Genomic DNA, 19,541 nt, shown 5'->3' on the forward strand with positions numbered 1-19,541 from the left:
TTGTATAATATAAGAAAGTTCAAATAAATGCACTAACATAAATTTAAAAGAAAAATATTAGAATCATGTATCGTGCATAATCGGTTCCGTTTCCGGTTCTTGTCCGGTTTCAGGTATTGAGATCAAAATGCATTCTCTACGGGTAGGGTCGGTTCCGGGTATAGAATACCAAGTATTAAAAAACCGGTTCCGAGTTTTTTTACTGGGTCCGGGTTTTTTTTTTTTTTTTCCGCACCTCTACCTGAAAATATTCCACCAAACACTTCTTAGAGACACGTAACCGCATCTATCAGAGGAGATTTGGCAAAAGTTTGTATCTTTTATGATATATGTTTGTAACCAAAACAACATATTAATACGATAAATAATTTGCATCTTTTATAAATTCGACCATATCTTATGTTATAAAGTTTATAACTTCTATAAATTATGCGAGATCATATGTTATAAAGTTTTATAACTATGAATAATCCCGTTCAAATCACTATAACAATAAACCTGCAAACAAGATTGTCCTAACAAATGACTACTTCCGTCAGGTCGGGTTAAGCTAGTCAATTAGATGGCAGTGAACTTCATTAAACCGAGCAAAACCAAATAAGCGAACATAGATCTAAATTATGATCCGAGTACATCAATCCGCTTTTTAAACAAAAGTCAAATCCCACAAAATTCACTAACAATACAACCTTATAACAGTGAGCAATTTAAATGCAGCATTGAGGTCGGCATCTATGATGCGGGTTTTTGTTTCTTGGGAACACGATAAGCTCCAACGACACAAGCGTGATCTCGTTCAAAGGGTTCAAGAGTCACTTGCTCCATAGGTTTGAATTGCTCTGCCTGAAGCTTCTTAACTTCTGAAGCAAATACAGCCTCTGCTGGAACTGTAGAATCTATACAGTTTGCCTATTGAATTTGAGAAAAAAATTGTTTAATAATAGAATTTTAAAAAATAACTAAAGGAGTGTGAATACTGGATGGATCCAAAAGCACAAACCTTAATCGAGATAACAAAATAGCCTCCGGTTTTCAAGAAATAAGATGCATTGAGTGCTAAAATCCTAGCCTGCAAAAAGAAGAGGGTTTTAATATTGTTCCATTGTTGTGAAAATTCTTACAAATAAATTGAATAAATAGTTATATTAAACAATGTATAAATAAAACAAGTAAAACTTAGCAACAACTTAGTGACTCTTTTTCACATTTACCAAATTCACTTTTAATCATGTATAAAAAATTACAACAAAAACACTAAAAAACCAATATGTAAAAATATAATTTAAAACAAGAGTAAATTACAAATTTTGTCCTTTATGTTTACACCAAATTGCAGGCGCTGTCCTTTAGCGCAAAAGTTTGCAAGTTTCGTGCTTTATGTTTCAAAATCTTGCACTTTTAACCTTTAGGCCAAACCCAGTTAGATTTTTTAGTTAATTATGGCCATGTGTCATGCACATGAGGGTATTCTTTTCATTTTACCTCCCTAGGGACTATTGAGTAAATAACTTGATATTCAAGGGACTAGTTGTGTAAGAAATAAGAAATAAAAAGTAAAATATAAAATATAAATATTAAAAACCTTAAATCTATCTCTCTCGCCCTTTCTCTTCTCTCTCTCATTCTCCTCTCCATCCTTTCTCTCTCTCTCTCTCTTCACCCATTACCACCACTTTCCACCTCCCATCACCAACACCGCAACCTCCTACTGGCTACCACTACCCTTCAGCCGCCACATCCCATCGCCCACCACCACCACCACCACCCAACCACCACCGCCGCCATTGCTGAGATCTGAACCACCACCACCACCAATTTTAGACACTCTCTCTTAACTCCCCCTCTCTCTTTCTCTCTCTATCAACGGTTTCAAGCTAAAGATCGGAGACGGCGGAACAGAGCTAATATCGAAGACGGTGGAACAGGGCTGAGATTGGAGACGGCAGAACAGATGTGAGATAGGAAACGGTGGAGTGTACTGTGGTAGAGCAGTTGTTGCAGGTATGAGATCGGATGTGTTTAGATGATCGGAAATGCCTGTTTGGTTGCATGTAGACGAATGTGTTTTGCAGAGAGAGGTTGCTTTGGAGGCTGTTGTAACTGATGTCGAATGAGGAGCTGGTGGTGTCGGAGATGATGCTGTTAGTGTCGGAGAAGAAGCGGTTGGGTGTGGGTTGTTGGGATTTGTTTGGATGGTGTATGGTGGTAGTGCCGTCGGTAGCTGGGTAGATGGTGGCAGAGCATGTGAATAGAAAGTTTCATTTCGCCAGCAGACTGAGAGAAATGGATGTTGTGGGGTGGTGGTGGAGGGCTGTGAGAGATTAGAGAGAGATTGGGTTGTGGTGGTGGGTTCAGATTATAGAGAAAGAGAAAGAGTTTAGATTTTTTTATTTTTATTTTTCAGTTTTGAAGATACAGTCCCTCAATAATAAGCGTGTACAAAATAACCCCTAGGAAGGTGAAATGACAAGTATGTCCTCATGTGCAAGGCACATGACCAAACTTAACTAAAAAAATTTTACTAAGTTAGGCCTAAAGGACAAACCGTGCAAGATTTTGAAACATAAAGTACAAAACTTGTCAACCTTTGCGCTAAAGAACAACGCCTGCGATTTGGTGTAAACATAAAGGACAAAACTTGTAATTTACTCTTAAAACAATTATGTTAACATAACATCAAAAAATAATTATGTTAACATAACATCAAAAAACAATTAAAAAGTTATCAATAGGAAAAAAAAATCATCAGAAACTCGGTTTTGCATCATCCAGGATGTCCTGAAGGGGAATCCGAGTGGCTCATCATATGATAAAATGCAAGAACTAACAAAAAATTGCTAAAACTTAAAGAACATATTAATTAACAAGTTATGGTAAAACAAGAACACTAGAAATAAAAATGTCGCATACAAAGCATCAAAAAAATTAAAAAATAACAAAGCAATAGCAAAAAAACAATCAAAAGCTCGGTTTTTGCATCCTACAGATGTACTGAAGAGGGATCTGAGTAGCTCATCATATGAAACAATGCAAAAAATAACAAAAAGAAATGCAAAAACTTGGAAAAAATATATATATATAAAACAAGTTAAGATGCAATAAAACAACAAGAAATAACAGTGTTAGCATATAAAGCGTAAAAAGACAATTATTAAATAACAAATCATTTAGTAAATCATTTAGCAAAAAGACCATCAGAAACTCGGTTTTAGCATCATCCATGATGTCCTGAAGGGGAATCCGAGTAGCTCATCATATGATACAATGCAAGAACTAACAAAAAAATGTGCTAAAGCCTAAAACTTGGAAACAATACAATTAACAAGTTAAGATGCAACAAAAACACACAAAATAGCAGTTGATAACTAGATATATACAAGTCTTAAAAACAAACAATACCAAAAAATAGCAAATGCAATGCAAACCTGATCAGGTTGAGCAACATCAGAAAATATGACATCAACCATAGCAACAAGCATCCTGTATTTAGCTGGATGTCTAGCATCTTCAATAATGGGAATAACATTTGTACGCTTTTTCGCCATGTTCACCAAATCTCTTCCACTTCTATGAGAAAACTCAACAGCATACACAACTCCGGTCTTAACAAAACCAACATTATAACCACAATTAATACACAAATTTCAATTAAAAAAATCAAACAAAAAATGCTGAAAAAGCTTCTTACTGGTCCAACAAGATCAGAGACATGAGAAACAGTGGTTCCAGATGCAGCCCCAAGATAAAGCACACGAGATCCAGGTTTCTGAACACAAAATTTAAAACATGAAGCCCAATTTTTAGGAGTGTAAACGTTCCAAACAGCTTTTGAGCCACTAGAAATAAGTTCAAAAAAAACTCAAATCAAGCTGAGCTAGCCTAACAATAAGCTTATTCAATAAACACACCTATCAAGAACCTACCGTTTGCATATGTTTTATATGATAAACTATGAATAAATATTTATATTGTTTCTAATTTTGTATTTTTTATATTGTTTCTAAACTTGTATTTTTTCTGATAAATTTTACAAAAGGCTCTTAACGAGCGACGGCACGCGAACACCAATATAACATGCATAATTATGCAGATAACGTGTGTAATTAAGGTTAACCCAACCCATGTGTAATCATGCAAATAACGTGATTATTTACAGTTTAACCCAACCATGCATAATTATGCAAACAACAGGCGTAACTATGTATTATAACGTGCTTAATTATGCAAAGTTTATTACTATTATGCCACCGCGTTCAATTGAAAGCCTGGATTAGATGAGAATATGAGATGTGCGGTTGAGATGCTCCCATACACATCACACGATAAGCGGCATCTAACTATATATGTATTATACAATTTTAAAAAATGTCTAAATGTATATAAATTAACTAATAAATTATAATCAACCCAAGCTTGAGCTCTCGAGAGCTGAACTCAAGCGTTAAAAAAGCCGAGCTCTTATAAATTAAACGAACCAAGCTCGAGCCTAAACCAGCACCTAAAAATTTAGTAACAATTTTAACTATTCAGTCATAACAAAATCATACCATCCAAATATTATCAACTCCACCAAGAATTGCAGCAGCCAACTTTGACCTAAAAGGATTCCACACTCTGTACTCAACCTTTGTTCCATCTTCATTCTGAATTAAAAATTAAATTAAAAAAATAATAATTTATCAAATTCACTCACTAACATTTTCTTACAAAATCTTAAACACCAACAAACAACTACCTGAACAGATATCCTCTTCTCATTATACACAGCTTCACCAGGCACCATATTCTTAGTGCAAAGGGCATCTTCTTTACCTTTAGCAATAAACACGCCTTCATGTCTATGCTGTTCAACTATAACCTTACTTCCACCTTTCATTCCTCCACCTCTGCCACCGCGTCCTCCTCTTCCGCCGCCGCCGCGGCCTCTACCACCGCTCCTTCCGCCGCCGCCTCTGCCGCCGCCCCTTCCGCCGCTGAATCCTCCTCCCCTGCCTCCGCCGTCGCCTCGGCCGCCCCTAAATCCGCCACCGCCACCCCGACCTGTAAATAAACATGATAAATTCGTTTATATAAAGATCAATTCGTCAATTTGTGGAAATGAATGGATTGTTGTGATGTATTGAGTGAAGGAAACATACCTCCTCTGATTGGAGCTCTCATTTTTGTGTTGAATTAGTGGATTTTTGCAGGTTTTGTGGTTAGGGTTTGCTAGGGTTTATGAGTGGAGTAGTGAGTAAAGGCGTTTTATAAGAATTAGGGTTTAGGGTTTTCGGTTACACATGAATATGAATATTATGGTTTAGCATGAATATTATTTTTTTGAGTTAAATGCCATTTTCGTCCTTGTGATTTGGTCACTTTGGCCATTTCAGTCCATTTTTCAAAAATGCGCCATTTTCGTCCCCCACGTTCTGGAAAGGTGTCATTTCAGTCCAAAAATCATAATCCAGTTAAGTCAGTTAGTAAATAAGGACTGATTGTGTAAATTTGTAACATAAAGGACCATTTAAGTAAATATTAAACACCACCACCACTAGCCCTGCCACCACCACCACTAGCCCTGCCACCACCACCACTCCGCTGCCACCCCCACCGCCACCACAGCCCTGCCACCACCACCACTCCGCTGCCACCACCACCACCACAGCCCTGCCACCACCACCACTCCGCTGCCACCACCACCACCGCCACCACAGCCCTGCCACCACCACCACAGCCCTGCCACCACCGCCACCACAGCCCTGCCACCACCACCACTCCGCTGCCACCACCACTCTCACAGATCGTAAACAACTCCCCACGCTTTGTAATTGTTCAATAAGCATGCCCGACACCACGTGAAATCGGAGTTTTTATAAAAAAATTCAAAGTGGAATTAATCCACAGAAGTTTGTCGATTAAGTGTCAAATTGTTGTGTTATTTAGAGTCCCTGAACCCATACGAAACTTTCACACCCTTCAAAATCTTTTACCCCTTCGAAAATACCCTCTGTTCATCGTCTGCAAGTCTCGCCGGAATACCCGTCGCCGGAGACTGTCGCCACGCCGTTGCACGTGATACCGGATCGGTTTTAATCACCCAATCGGTATGTTTATACTTGTACAATGTTTCTGCAAGTTTAATTTGAATATTATCCGGTATTGATCGAGAATTAGGCCGTTTGACTTCTGTTGACCGTTTTGGGGAAGACGATGAACAGTAGCATGGTCACCACCGCCGCCGCCGGAACCACCACCATCAACGTCATCATCTGGGGAAGGCAGCCCCACCGTTGCCGGTTCTCTCTCCCGCTTCTCCCTCTCTCGTCTGATATGATGATGAACCGGCTGTGGTGGCGGTGGTGGCAGGGCTGTGGTGGTGGTGGCAGGGCTGTGGTGGCGGTGGTGGTGGTGGTGGCAGGGCTGTGGTGGCGGTGGTGGTGGCAGCGGAGTGGTAGTGGTGGCAGGGCTAGTGGTGGTGGTGTTTAATATTTACTTAAATGGTCCTTTATGTTACAAATTTACACAATCAGTCCTTATTTACTAACTGACTTAACTGGGTTATGATTTTTGGACTGAAATGGCACCTTTCCAGAACGTGAGGGACGAAAATGGTGCATTTTTTGAAAAATGGACTGAAATGGCCAAAGTGACCAAACCACAGGGACGAAAATGGCAGTTAACTCTATTTTTTTTTAAGTTTTTGGGCTAATAAACATGGGCTACATGAATATTTTTTTTTTTTTTAAGTTTTTGGGCTAATAAACATGTGCTACATGAATATTATTTTTTTAAAAGTTTTTGGGCTAATAAACATGGGCTACATGAATATTATTTTTTTAAAGTTTTTGGGCTAATAAAAATGGGCCAAATAAAATGGGTTTGTTTGTGAATATAGAGTAATACTTAGCTCACTAGCCCAGTCAAGTTAGATTTTAGAATTTCAAATTTGAATCTTTAAATTTATGAATGTCTAGCGATCTAAGTTAATTAGATGTCATAAATTAAGTTCGAAGACTTATTTTTACTAGTTGGACTAGAGGGAAGGCCCGTGCGATGCACGGCATGGCCGACAGTTAAGTGTCCTTCATTGTGTTGTGTGTTTAGGAAAAATGTTTATGTATGGGTAAAAGATAATTAGCCAAAAGAGAATGTAAGAGAAGCCATACAAAACGTGATAAGAGTTTGTACCATAAACTGACCTCACAAAATTTAAGACGTGCATAGCACGGGAAAATTGCCAAGTCTAAAAAAACACATTACAGGGGAAACCTTAAAGGAGTTCATAAAGCCTCCTTCTTTATTCAATAATCAACGAAATCTTCTGTTGTTAATGCATGACCATGCAACCGACGTTCCCCTTAGCTACCCACAGAACCATCTGAATCAGAATCTTCATAATTAGGGCTGTGAAAAAGAAGGGAAATGTTAGGCTGAACCTTAAATTCGACGATCTATGTATTTCTATTATTTTGCACTAAAAAATTGAAAGAATGTAACTATGTTCGAGTAAATTCCCATCTATGAACTACAGTTCAAACTCGTTGAAAATCGATTAATTCCATTTAGCTATTTGGCATGTAAAAACAGGGGGAAGAACATAATCTAACGATTTAACTTAAGTATCCAAACGAAATAAACATATCAAGTCGAAAAACACATATCAAAACCGGTGGTGTCATTGTAGTCATAAAGAAATAAACATGATGTTTGTAGCATGTATTATTCATTTTTGAACATTTTCTAAAACACAATACAAATGGACAGGTAGTTACGTGGTTCATGGAATTTCGTAATTCAAAAGTATGTATAGAAACTTACATGTACTTGCTGACTGTTTCTTTGAGCTTAACCGGTGTTGGAATTGTCATCACTCCTTTACCCTTCCTAGTCATGGGAGTAGGAGTGGTAGATCCAACGGATTGATAGTTGGTTTCGTCGGGGAGCACACGTTTGCAGTTGAAACTCTCAAAGGCCCCATGATGGTAGTACGTGGATGTATCAACTTGGATGGTTCGGGCGGTGCCTATAAGTGAATGTAAGCAGTTTGGGAGTGTTGAGATGTTACCGTTACAGGTCCGTATCATGACTGGTGTGAAGCTATCCTGGTTGATTGCGGAAGAAACGGTGTAGATGTGCGAGAGACCCGATTCCACATTGAGTATAGACTGAGCAGTGGTGCTTGTTAGAAGCTGTGCAGTGTCATCGAAGCACACGATGACCACATTAGCCGTGGAATCGACCACATCAAGTTGAAGATGGAATCTGTTGAAATTTTTTTTTTATTCAGATGTGAAAATGTGTAAAGATGTTTACCAATGCACATAACTATAGAATACCAAAGACGAACCTTGCTCGGGGAAACATAACTGGGTTTTCACAGCCTTCACACCACAACTCCCCGTGATCATGCGACACACCTTTCATGCATTTTCCTCCTCCACACATAAGTCTGAACCACTCTTCACTATTACGTACGCCTTTAATCACCACACGGCAATTGAACTCAGCATTCTGCATGGATTAGAAGAAACACGTTCAATGTATGGATAATAATAATGCTGGGGAAACATTCGACATTATAGAAAGTGTTGATACCGTGTGTTTCTTATTTTCTCGACCATGGTTTAATATTTCTTCAACAGTTGCCAGACTTTCTGTACAGTTAGCAACAGCAGTAGTTTTCTTCATGTTTGCAGGGGTCTTTCGATATTCAGCCACAGGTTGTATAATGGAAGGTAGGATGCTTGAATATGGTTGTGTATTTATAGAGACATGATAAGTAGCCTCTTGGGATGGCCTATGGCAGTTTTCATTTTAATGGAAGTTAAAAAGCAAAGATGTTATAATATCTGAATATGAGAATGTGAAGGTGCTTACACATCTAGTTGCATTAATGATTACCAATAATAATAAGTTGATGTTATGGAAGTTGAATATGAGGAGTCTATACATATATAAAACTATATTATTAAATCTATATAAATCTATAAATCTATATCAGTCTATATAAATATCCCCTATATGCAGATAATATATATAGATATATACATATATACACGCACATAATTAGAGATGCATACCAAGGGAAAACCAAGCTCATATGATATATAACCGGCTGGAGCCACCAATCAAACTGTAGATAATGGTCTCATGAATCTGAAATCATAAAAACCGAAACATTTCCAACCAATTAAATTTTGAACGGGAAAAGACAGGACGTGTAAGATGATTCAAAACTGACCGTGTCAAAATACGCCAAAGTCTACTAAAACGAAGCACAATTTGAAGAGTTGAAGCAACAATAGCAGCAGCTCCTTGAGTCCTTGTCATAATCCTCTCAATTTTCTATATAATCATCAGCATGTGGAAGTCAATTGGTGGTAATATTGAACTAAGCACTATAAGTTTTATAAAAGGCTGATGTGCAAGGGTGTAACGACCTTTTGAGGTTCCACAGTGTCACTATGTTGACCAGCCAAAATGATTGAAACAATAGTAGGCACGAAAGTGTATGACCCCCCCTCCCCCTACAAAACGACAGATGGCAACCGTGTCAAAATACGTGTTTGTGTCAATAGTAATAATTTGATGTTATGGAAGTTGAGTATGAGGAGCGTATACATTTATAAATGAACATTATTAAATCTATATAAATCTATAAATCTATATCAATGTATATACATATCCCCTGTATGAAGATAATATATATATACACGCACATATTTAGATATGCATACCAAGGTAAAATCAAGCTCTTATGATGTATAACCGTTTAGAGCCACCAATGAAACTGCAGATAATGGTCGCATGAATCTGAAATCATAAAAACAGAAACATTTCCAACCAATTAAATTCTTAATTGTAAAAGGTAGAATATGTAAGATGATTCAAAACTAACCATGTGGCATTACGCCAAAGCCAAGTAAAACGAAGCACAATTTGAAGAGTTGAAGCAACAATAACAGTAGTTCCTTAAGTCCCTCTCATAATCCTCTAAATTTTCTATATAAGCATCAACATGCGGGAGTCAATTGGATGTAATATTGAGCGAAACACTATAAGTTTTATAAAAGTTTGATGTGCAAGGGTGTAACCACTTCTTGAGGTTCCACGGTGTCGCTATATTGACCAGCCAGAATGATTTAAACAGTAGTAGGCACCAAAACTATGACACCCCCCCTCCACAAAACGACAGATGTCAACCGTCTCGAAATACGTGTTTGTGTCAATGTGTTCAAACCAGCTACAAACAATAGTTGTTGAATCATCGTTGTTTTTTCAGCCTAAAATAGACAAATAAACCAACCATCCCATGTCCCTGAATAAAAATAAGATAAGCTAATAAATATCAAAGAATATGAGTTTTCAAAATTTAGTGGAAGCTGTAAACACTTACATTCCCACCACTTGTGGCACAAAAGTAGCTGGCGCGCTATCGTTATTAGCAGACTATGTGGATAGCTGGTTGTCAGCTGTTGTGTTTGGAACGGACCAAAAAAAAATGGGTTTAGTACATGCATTACTTATTATGTTGGATTAACGGCGATAAAGATGATAAAAGCTGCTTGCCATAATCTGAGGCAAGCCAATGTCAACACATTTAGTAACCTGCAGAACGTTAAGGAAGCATATAAAACAATTTTTTTAGGCATAATTAGCAGAAATCTATATACATATCCCCTATATGCAGATAATATATATATATATATATATAGACGCACATATTTATATATGCATATCAAGGGCAAATCAAGCTCATACAATCCAACCTCAACACATTTAGCAACCTTGAGGGTCAACGATGTTGCTATATTGACCAGCCAAAATGATTGAAATAGTTGCGGGCACGAAAGAGTATTCCACCCCCCCCCCCCCCGAATGACAGCTGGCAACCGTGGCCCAAGATGCGTTTGTGTAAATGTGTTCAAACCAGCAACAAACAACAGTTTTTGAATCATCGGTGCCTTTTCTTCCTAAAATATACAAATAAACCAATCAGCACATGTATCGGAATAAAATCAACAAACAAAAAACTAAGAAATTAAAAAGACTATCAGTTTTCAAAATTTAATGGAAGCCATAAAGACTTACATTCCCACCACCCGTGACGCATAAATAGCTGTTGCGGCGGCGTTACTGGCAGAATAGGGGGATAGTTGGTCGTCGGAGGGCAGATGCATAATTCTCGACGTGGTACGTATATAGTTCTTGTGTCTAGGACAGAACAAAAAAAAATGGGTTTAGGGTATGCATCAGTTATTATGTTGGATTAACAGCAATAAAGGCGATAAAAGTTTCTTGGTGGTCCAAAAAATTACGCTATGGCAAGTATTGTTTATTGTGTCTCATCTGATGTCGCCAAATTGTTAAACGTCTCTTTATAAACGATGTTTCTGGTATGGTTTTTCATGCTACCGTTGTCATTCCCGACGATGACAATCTTTAAACCTTCAGGTGTCGTAACCCTTGAAAGCGCGACATATAGCTGACCATGGCTAAACACAGGCCGAGGCAAATACAGACCAACGACTTTTAATGATTGGCCTTGACTTTTATTAATGGTCATTGCATAGCATGGTTTCACTGGGAACTGGCGTCTTTTCATAATAAATGGCCATTTTGATTTCGTGGATGAAAGGGTTATCCTCGGTATTAATGCAGTATCTCCACGATTAGACCCAGTAAGTATTCTAGCCTTGATAACAAATTTCCCAAGGTCTGTTATAATAAGGTGGGTGCCATTACATAATCCTTGCGAGGGGTTCACATTTCTTAAAAGCATGATAGGGAGGCCTTCTTTTAAATGCAAAGCGTGCGGTGGCATACCTGACAATGTCAAATAATTAAAGAATTTAACTGGCCACATTTTTTTTGTCTGTAACTAATATTTTAGTGCCGGGGGGGGGGGGTGGGGGGTACCTGGGAATGTCAAAGAGTTTAGGAATTCAGACGGATAGAGTTGTTCCTGTTCTAATACATCCGTGGACGCGCGACATATCTCATCATAACTCTTGTAGGTCTTTGTGGGCCGTCTCAGTTGTGCAAACATGTAATCATTGATTTCGTCCGCGTCTATATTGCGCGGGGTTAGTATTGCTCTTTCACATAAATAATCGTCATCAACCTGCCTTTCTGTAAACGACGGGAAGACAGCGTTAACAATCGATTCCACAGGAAGGCCACAACCATCTACGATGAACCTGGTGGGTATCTCGATCCAGGTTGGCTCATCCTCACCTTCTTTGGTCTTTGAAGGAACAATTCCATCGCCGATTTCTAACAACCATTTGTTGAAACGTTGCCTATCCATGTCTAGCACACCTGCTGAGGTGTATTCGTTGACACGCATACTACGGTGGAGCCTGAAGAGTTTACAACTTTTCCACAGATACGATTTATTTATGCATGCCTGAACAACATCTTCTCTTTTTCCTTTTGGGATGACGGGCAGGATTTGTCTGAAATCACCACCAAGCAAAACAGGCATGCCACCAAACACGCGTTCCCTGTTTGCGTAGGCAGGAAACCCCAAGATATCTCTAAGTGTTTTATCAAGTGCTTCAAAAGCATATTTTTGCATCATTGGTGCTTCGTCCCAGATGATTAACCTTACCTCTTGTAACAGGTGTGCCAATTGGGTATTTTGTTTGATGGCACACGTGCTATTGTGAAGTAATTCTAAAGGGATAGCGAAGCGGCTATGAGCTGTCCGACCACCGGGTAATAGAAGGGACGCGATACCTGATGTGCAGAGATAGGTAAAGTGAGTAAAAAATGGAGTTGCGTACGCGACCACATACATTATGTTGCACAAGAATAATAATACCACATTTCAAAATTATTTTTTTACCCGAAGATGCAACCGCAAGGGCAATCATGCCCATAGATCTTAAGCGTGACAGAATGGCTTTGTACAGGAACGTCTTGCCTGTCCCTCCCGGACCATACACGAAATAGAACCCGCCTTTTCGGGTGGTAACAGAATCAATGATTATGTCGTATATGACCGTTTGTTTCGTGTTCAGTGATGCATATAATCGATCGTGTTCGTCTGTCATCTTTTTTTTATTGTAACTCAACTCTTCCCTAATTAGACGATTATCCATCTTATCGAGGAGCGACATATCCGGTTGGGGCATATCTGTGAAATCCGATAACGATTTTCCATTTTTCTCCAATAGTTCATTTAGTTCGATCAGGCAGTAGTTCTTAAGCTGGTCGTCAGATAAATGTAACCCTGGGAACATGAAGAGCCTACGTTTCAGGTACAAAATATCATCAGATAGTATCTCCCAATTTTGTGCCCAGAGTTGCGCCAGGCGATTCACTTCGCAAAACAACAACATGGTAACAAACAATTCCCGTAGTTGGGAACCGGACGCCCATAATCTAGCCTCTGACAGGGCGTCATTCCACTCCTTGTCATCATTAAGCAAGCCATAAGCATAGCAGGCTTCTTTGAACGTTGCATATACGACTCCGTCGACCGTTTTTATTTCTTCGAAACTTTGAGGCCCTCTTACAATTCCCAACAACATTATTAGATAATACTTTGGCCCAACTGCTGGATTGCAATACACAATCTGCCCAATGGCTATCCGCTCCAACCGCGTTTTCCATACCTTGTTATCCTCTTGCCACACATACCTTGTTGGTATCTCGGCGTACGTTAACTCTCTTGCCGCTTCATCTCTGTTGTTTAGCGCAAACCATTGGGTGAACATCGTGTCTCGTATCCCGTCCCGGTTTAACAGGGCCGGCAAGCTGTCTGAATCACGTAACGTGAGCAGATGTTGATTAGGTGTATGGAACGTTAGTTTCATGATGGATGGGAATGAGTAATGCATCTATGGTAGTTAGGGTAGGCCCACAGTATGTGACGACCTTCCCACCAAGACCCACATAATTACGATTTTGTATATGGATAGAATGTTTGCTACCCACGATGCTAGAATCGTTGCAGCTGTTAATCAATGCAAGGCCAAAATATGTTTGAATCTTTCCATCAGGCAACGTATGGGAACAACGACGGGCCTGTATCGAATTACTACCCACATCAGGAGCAGTAGGCCATAACCTGCAAACCTCGTCTTTTATGAGGGAACAGGAAGGGTTAGAATTTAGTATTTAAAACTCCATATGCGGGGTCGGGGGTAACACTGCAATTAAAAGTCTCATACCTCTGTTTGCTCCAGCCTGTTCAATTAGTTTTAGCCCACAAACGTATTGGACCAACCCGTTAGGCAAACCACGTGAATATGCATGAAAGGCGAAAGAGGCTTTGAGCATCACAAAGGGGCGCACAGCCATCTGTATGTTGCATACAATGTTACATAATACATCGTCCAAAATGAAGCATTCAGATATGTCCCCGCCCGGGGGGGGGGGGGGGTTAAAACAAAGTAAATTGCTGTCAAGGAAAAGGCATAGTATCTACAGCAAAATAATTCTTAAAGAATGCATGCTAAAGCTGGTGTAAATATTATATTTATTGTTGGCCGCGCGCCTGTTTTTTTTTCCAAAATAACATATACAGGCACAGTCGGTCAGAAAAAGGTCATATGTGGTTAGGTCTTTGTGTAGCTCAAGTCATAATTTGATTATTTCGTTGTTGTTTGTAATGCAGTCTTCTACGTAAGTGCTCACGAAGGTTGTATAGTGACACGGTCATCGCTTGTATATTTGCATTTATCTATATGATTTATTCAACATCTTAGATAAAAATTCATGTAAGTCTTATATGATTCCAAAACTTATTTTACATTGTTCATTGGTATTATTCTATTGGAGTATGCATGATTCCGAACAAACATTTATAGAACCCTTTTACAGTGGTTGGAAGTTATATGTGACTTTAAAGATGTAACAAAAGGGTTGGGTAAACGTATTTGGTAGCGTATGTTCCGAGGTGGCATATTATGATCCTATTTGGACTATACCATCCCTTTTTAGACGGAGTATCTTTATGCGATGTAAATACGTGACTGAATTGTTTTAAGAATTTTAGAGAGGCTGGTAAGGCGTGAAAATTACATATATTGCACAATAGTAAAGCAGCACAGTTTTGGTGTAGGCACAAGTCATATATTTTGCCACATTATTTGAATCCATAAAAGAAAAAGTCACAAAAGCGCAAACACTTGAAGAAAATGAGAAATGACCTCCGCCATATCAGTGAGAGCCCTTCTTAGCATCCCCACTATTGTCGACCAAACCGGTAACATGCGCACGATCAATGGACACCCCCTCATCATCGTCGTCCGATTCTTCAAGGTAGCTGCAAAGAAAGATGGAAACGTATGTATTGGCGCAAAGTTCTAACATGTAAACATTCGAAACAGGGGACAATTGGCAGGCGTAACTTACAGTTTTCTAAGTTTGCGGCCAGTTCCGGGTGTCGGAGGCGGGAGGCTCAAACCACGCTTTGGGGAGTCAGATGGTATGGCACCCAAATCCGACGTGACACACTTAACGTTCCCATCTGTATCATCCAAACCAGGGCCGACAATCTTCACACAATTGAAGCTCTCATATTCTCCATAACGGTAGTATGTGTGGCTCTTTATCTCAAAAGTGTGTTTTGTTCCAATAAGGGATTCGAGGGCGGAGGGTAATATGGGAGCATCTATAGAAGTATCCTGCATACCAAATACAAACCAGAAAAGTTATCGCAACAATTTCACATATGCTTCAAAACCATCTTGTAATGAGGAGTGCGCATACATTTAGCTGCTCCTCTACTAAGGATTTTGCGGTCCTCTTGACCAACTGCTCAGCAACTTCATCAAAGAGGGTGACAACGGTGCTCATCATTCCATCAGTTACATCCGCTTGAATCTGAAACCTAGCAGGGTAAAGTAGATCAATAATAATGGTAGTACGGGGACAAAATTGTTTGGTGGCGAAGGTAGAAGGGTATCAAATCACCCTGGACAATAAAGAATCATCGCATCATATTGGTAGGGGAACAAAGTCATGAAGTTGGGCATGAGATGTTGAAGTGTATACCTCGTCCTTGGATAGTCAACCTTCGATTTGCGCGCCTTGCAAATGAAGTAACCGCCCTCTCTTGTTAGTCCCCTACGACATTGGCTCCCAGAACACGCAAAAAGATACCAGCTCTTCTTGGTTCTAATAGACGTAATCTCTACAACGTTCCGGAAAAGGATGGCCTACAACGAACAAAAACACAAGTAGGAACATGGACAGGCTGTGTCGGGGAGGGTATTCCCTATTTCCATACATTTGATAGATTAGGCAGTTCTGTTTAGTAGGAGATTAATAAAAAAAATAAGAACCATAGGTTTTTTTTTTTTGTTTTTTTTTTGTGATAAAAAGCTGAAGAAATGAGATTGGTATGATCCCAACGGTGGTGGGTCACAATGGTGGTGGGGTGGCGCCGGCGGTAGCGGTGGTGGTAAATCTTGGGATTTAAAGCATACGCTAATTATGTTCTTTTTATTTTATACAGAATAATGGGTGCCTGCACATACTCTGGGCACTGGTCATTTTCTGATGTTTTAATCTAAGAATGCCGAAGGTGGAATGATTTATTCATTAACTTATACTAACTTTTAAAATAGTAAAAGATTTAAAAAAACAAAGCAGGATATGGGTGTTTATTAAATTACATTCAATAAAATCTAGTATGCATTAATGGTTTTAATGCAGAGTGTGTATAGTAGTTCAGTAATCATTCCCCCGACCAACCAAAGCGAGGACCACCAGTTTGCCGCTACCATAACATCAACGTACCCTCTCTCAAATATATATTTCTGAACCTATGAAAAAGGTCTTGTTTGATTTAATTTGTAACTTTCAACCAATCATTAGGTTTAGTATGTATAATTTATTCGGTTTAGTATGTATATTTTACATGTATATTTAGCCAAAACCGAATAAATTAGTTTACGGCTTTTTAGGAACTCGAACCAACAGAGGACATATTTATCGCTACGTTGGACATATTTGTGGAACCCGGATTCTGAATTTATATTGAAACACGGTTAGGGGCTGAACTGAAAACCGGATTCACCATTCGTTCAGTTATTTCTCGTACGGACAGCTTCAATTTGTTTTTGGCTTTTCTGTTTCAATGATTTGTGTGCAAGTGAATTTTTACCTAGAAGAATAACGTTTACATATTCCAACTCCCTAGAGAATTTCTAATGCATTCGAAGGTAGAAGGAGAAACAACGTATCACGACAGAATAGATGCTATTCTACACCAGCTAGTCATTACTCTTTGTAGATTTGTAAAGCAAAATGGTTCTTACGTTTAAATTTCCAACCCGTTTGGCCCATTACTTGGCCCGTTTACTATGCACATGTTTTACATTGAGGTAGTAGGCTATGTAGATTTTAAGAGTAAAATGATTTTCAACCCAGGTGAGCCCTTTCGGATGGGTCGAAGGATAATCTAGAGGTAGAAACGGGTGGTTCCCACCAGTTTATGTGGACAGACATCAAAGCCTCACTAACACCAATGGAACACCCGACTTTTACTATTTTTCAATGTTATACACTCTATGTGGATTCCCTTTTATTTCTCTCAGCCCGTTATAGCAGTCTACAAACTAAATAAAAGATCAGTTTCATACTATGTGGGGTTATTACTAGTTTTCGAGCCTGATTTCCCCCGCAAAACCGTTACACCAGCATGAGAAGAGTAAACATACCTACAAAGTACTTGCCCTCTGTTGGTTCGAGCTCCTCAAACGCCGTAAGTAAGAACGGGTACCGCGTAAATGAACTACCGGCATCGTCAACCTTCTTAACTACCGTGGAGCCATTTAACCCGATAACAAAGGGGCTGTCTTTCAGAATCCGGTATTGATCGGTGCGTTGGACTACAAAACCCTTGAGTAAATATACCCCACCCTCTTTTAGTTTGTCAAAGAAGTAATGTGCAATGTTATTCCGGGCGGTACAATGCATGACACCTCCCTGCGTAAACCAAACAATAGACTTTCAATAACGATGAAACTCGTAAAAGGGAATGGGTAAGGGGGGTAAAAGGGTGATAGTTACCTTTATATCACTGACGACATAATCAGTGCTCATGAAGCGGCCATTGACACTTGTGACGTCCCACTTTCTGCAAACCATCACCGTGATGGGGCCGGTACTCCCTTCACGGAGGTCAGCAAGGTCCAATTGGTTGCCAACACCAATTCCTGATGTATTAACACTAACAGAGCTAGACATGACAGTAGTTTAACAACTCTGAATATGGGTGAACAACAATAGGGAGGGTGGAGGTCATATAATAGAAAGTAAGACCATTCACCTTCCTAGCAAGAAATTGGGTAATTATCAATGCAATTAAATCCTACCGTAAATTGCCCCATTGAATGTTCATGCAATTGTGGTATATAAAAGGCCTCATTAATCAATATCCCTAGCTAAAACCCTAAAATCTATACAAAATTTATTCTTAAATAATATGGTATAATGGGACAATTTTAATAGTATGAAGAATCATTACCTGACCACAATAATTCCTAGAATTAATATCACCTGAAGTTTCTTGAACAACCAAAGAACCAACAATGGTGTATACCCGCAACAGGAAGAAGATATACATATACTTGACCATTAGATTCATCTCATTGAAGAAGATGAATCAATAATCCCCAAACTCCAAACCCTATTTACCCAAAAATAATCAAAACAAAATAACAAAAAAACAATAACAACACTATTTGTCTCTAAAGACAACCATATTCTCAAATGTTTTGGGCTGGTAACTGAATTAAAAACACTATTTGTCTCTAAAGACAACTCATATTCTCAAATGACTAACTTCAAGATACTAACTGAATCTTACTTCTTGTTTGAAGGTTCCTTACGAAGAACTTCAGGTGCCATCTATTGAGGGTGTGAAAGGCATAACCATAATCAATATTTTTTTTGCCAGTTTTGACAATTAACCAAGGAAATAACGAAAGAAAATGTTCTTACTATCCCTCTCCGGAGGCAGCAGATAAAAGGGCTGCATGCCTCAACTTTAAAACACCGAAGCCCCCAACCTAGTGAATATCATGGCAGATTTAAATCATAAGCCAAAAAACAAAACTTTGAGAAGGGTAAAAATGGAAATGATCACCCGAAGATTGTCGAACAACCAAATATCCAACAATGCCGTACGCTTGCAACACCAAGAAGATATACATATACTTCACCATCAGATTCATCTCATGAATAAGATGAATCGAAATCCCCAAACTTCAATCCTAGCTCACCCAAAAATAATCAAAACAAAATAATAAAAATAATAACAACAACACTATTTGCCTTTAAAGACAACCATATTCTCAAATGTTTCGGGTTGGGATAACCCGAAGGACTTTCTGCCATGAACCAATAATTCGTTTCTTAGCAGTTTTTTTGGTGTGTGAAATAGTCTGCTTTCTCAAAAATAATTTTTTTGTAACAACAACACTATTTGCCTTTAAAGACAACCATATTCTCAAATATTTCGGGTTGGGATAACCCGAATGACTTTCTGCCATGAACCAATAATTCGTTTCTTAGCAGTTTTTTTGGGGTGTGAAATA

The 19,541-nt window shown here is 38.9% G+C and overlaps 3 protein-coding genes and 3 non-coding genes across 6 annotated transcripts; all 6 read right to left on the bottom strand.

Moving 5' to 3' along the window:
* Nucleotides 1-558: 558 nt before the first annotated feature.
* On the bottom strand, nt 559-5,286 carry LOC110898016 (rRNA 2'-O-methyltransferase fibrillarin 2). Its single transcript, XM_022144754.2, has 7 exons — nt 5,139-5,286; nt 4,736-5,040; nt 4,548-4,643; nt 3,689-3,766; nt 3,426-3,602; nt 1,001-1,069; nt 559-909 (listed from the first exon to the last, which is right to left on the bottom strand). The coding sequence occupies exons 1-7, from the start codon at nt 5,158-5,160 to the stop codon at nt 733-735; spliced, it is 924 nt and encodes a 307-aa protein (XP_022000446.1). The 5' UTR covers nt 5,161-5,286; the 3' UTR covers nt 559-732.
* Nucleotides 2,742-2,812, bottom strand: LOC118486211. Its single transcript, XR_004878065.1, has one exon. It is a non-coding gene; the product is annotated as a small nucleolar RNA snoR60 (small nucleolar RNA).
* Nucleotides 2,955-3,025, bottom strand: LOC118486213. Its single transcript, XR_004878067.1, has one exon. It is a non-coding gene; the product is annotated as a small nucleolar RNA snoR60 (small nucleolar RNA).
* LOC118486212 lies at nt 3,191-3,262 on the bottom strand. Its single transcript, XR_004878066.1, has one exon. It is a non-coding gene; the product is annotated as a small nucleolar RNA snoR60 (small nucleolar RNA).
* Nucleotides 5,287-11,317: 6,031 nt separating the features above from the next.
* On the bottom strand, nt 11,318-14,292 carry LOC110900959. Its single transcript, XM_022147813.1, has 4 exons — nt 14,163-14,292; nt 12,833-13,750; nt 11,902-12,723; nt 11,318-11,808 (listed from the first exon to the last, which is right to left on the bottom strand). Exons 1-4 carry the CDS (start codon nt 14,290-14,292, stop codon nt 11,318-11,320), a joined length of 2,361 nt encoding a protein of 786 aa, XP_022003505.1.
* Nucleotides 14,293-15,153: 861 nt separating this feature from the next.
* LOC110900958 lies at nt 15,154-17,744 on the bottom strand. The gene is made up of 5 exons (XM_022147812.1): nt 17,739-17,744; nt 15,991-16,154; nt 15,706-15,826; nt 15,349-15,620; nt 15,154-15,259 (listed from the first exon to the last, which is right to left on the bottom strand). The coding sequence occupies exons 1-5, from the start codon at nt 17,742-17,744 to the stop codon at nt 15,154-15,156; spliced, it is 669 nt and encodes a 222-aa protein (XP_022003504.1).
* Nucleotides 17,745-19,541: the final 1,797 nt, after the last annotated feature.

This window comes from Helianthus annuus, chromosome 13 (genome assembly GCF_002127325.2).
Source record: "Helianthus annuus cultivar XRQ/B chromosome 13, HanXRQr2.0-SUNRISE, whole genome shotgun sequence".
Taxonomy (NCBI): Eukaryota; Viridiplantae; Streptophyta; class Magnoliopsida; order Asterales; family Asteraceae; genus Helianthus; species Helianthus annuus.

Coding starts and splice junctions, on each gene's coding strand:
- LOC110898016 (XM_022144754.2), bottom strand. CDS start 5,160: ATGAGAGCTCCAATCAGAGGAG. Junction 3,767..4,547: donor GAGTTGATAATATTTGGATG/GTATGATTTTGT, acceptor TTTTGTGTTCAG/AAACCTGGATCTCGTGTGCT. Junction 3,603..3,688: donor TCTCTGATCTTGTTGGACCA/GTAAGAAGCTTT, acceptor GGTTTTGTTAAG/ACCGGAGTTGTGTATGCTGT.
- LOC110900958 (XM_022147812.1), bottom strand. Junction 15,827..15,990: donor GTTGACTATCCAAGGACGAG/GTATACACTTCA, acceptor TTACCCTGCTAG/GTTTCAGATTCAAGCGGATG. Junction 15,621..15,705: donor TAGTAGAGGAGCAGCTAAAT/GTATGCGCACTC, acceptor TTTGGTATGCAG/GATACTTCTATAGATGCTCC.
- LOC110900959 (XM_022147813.1), bottom strand. CDS start 14,292: ATGGCTGTGCGCCCCTTTGTGATGCTCAAAGCCTCTTTCGCCTTTCAT. Junction 13,751..14,162: donor ACAGGCTGGAGCAAACAGAG/GTATGAGACTTT, acceptor TACGTGATTCAG/ACAGCTTGCCGGCCCTGTTA. Junction 11,809..11,901: donor AAACTCTTTGACATTCCCAG/GTACCCCCCACC, acceptor TGACATTGTCAG/GTATGCCACCGCACGCTTTG.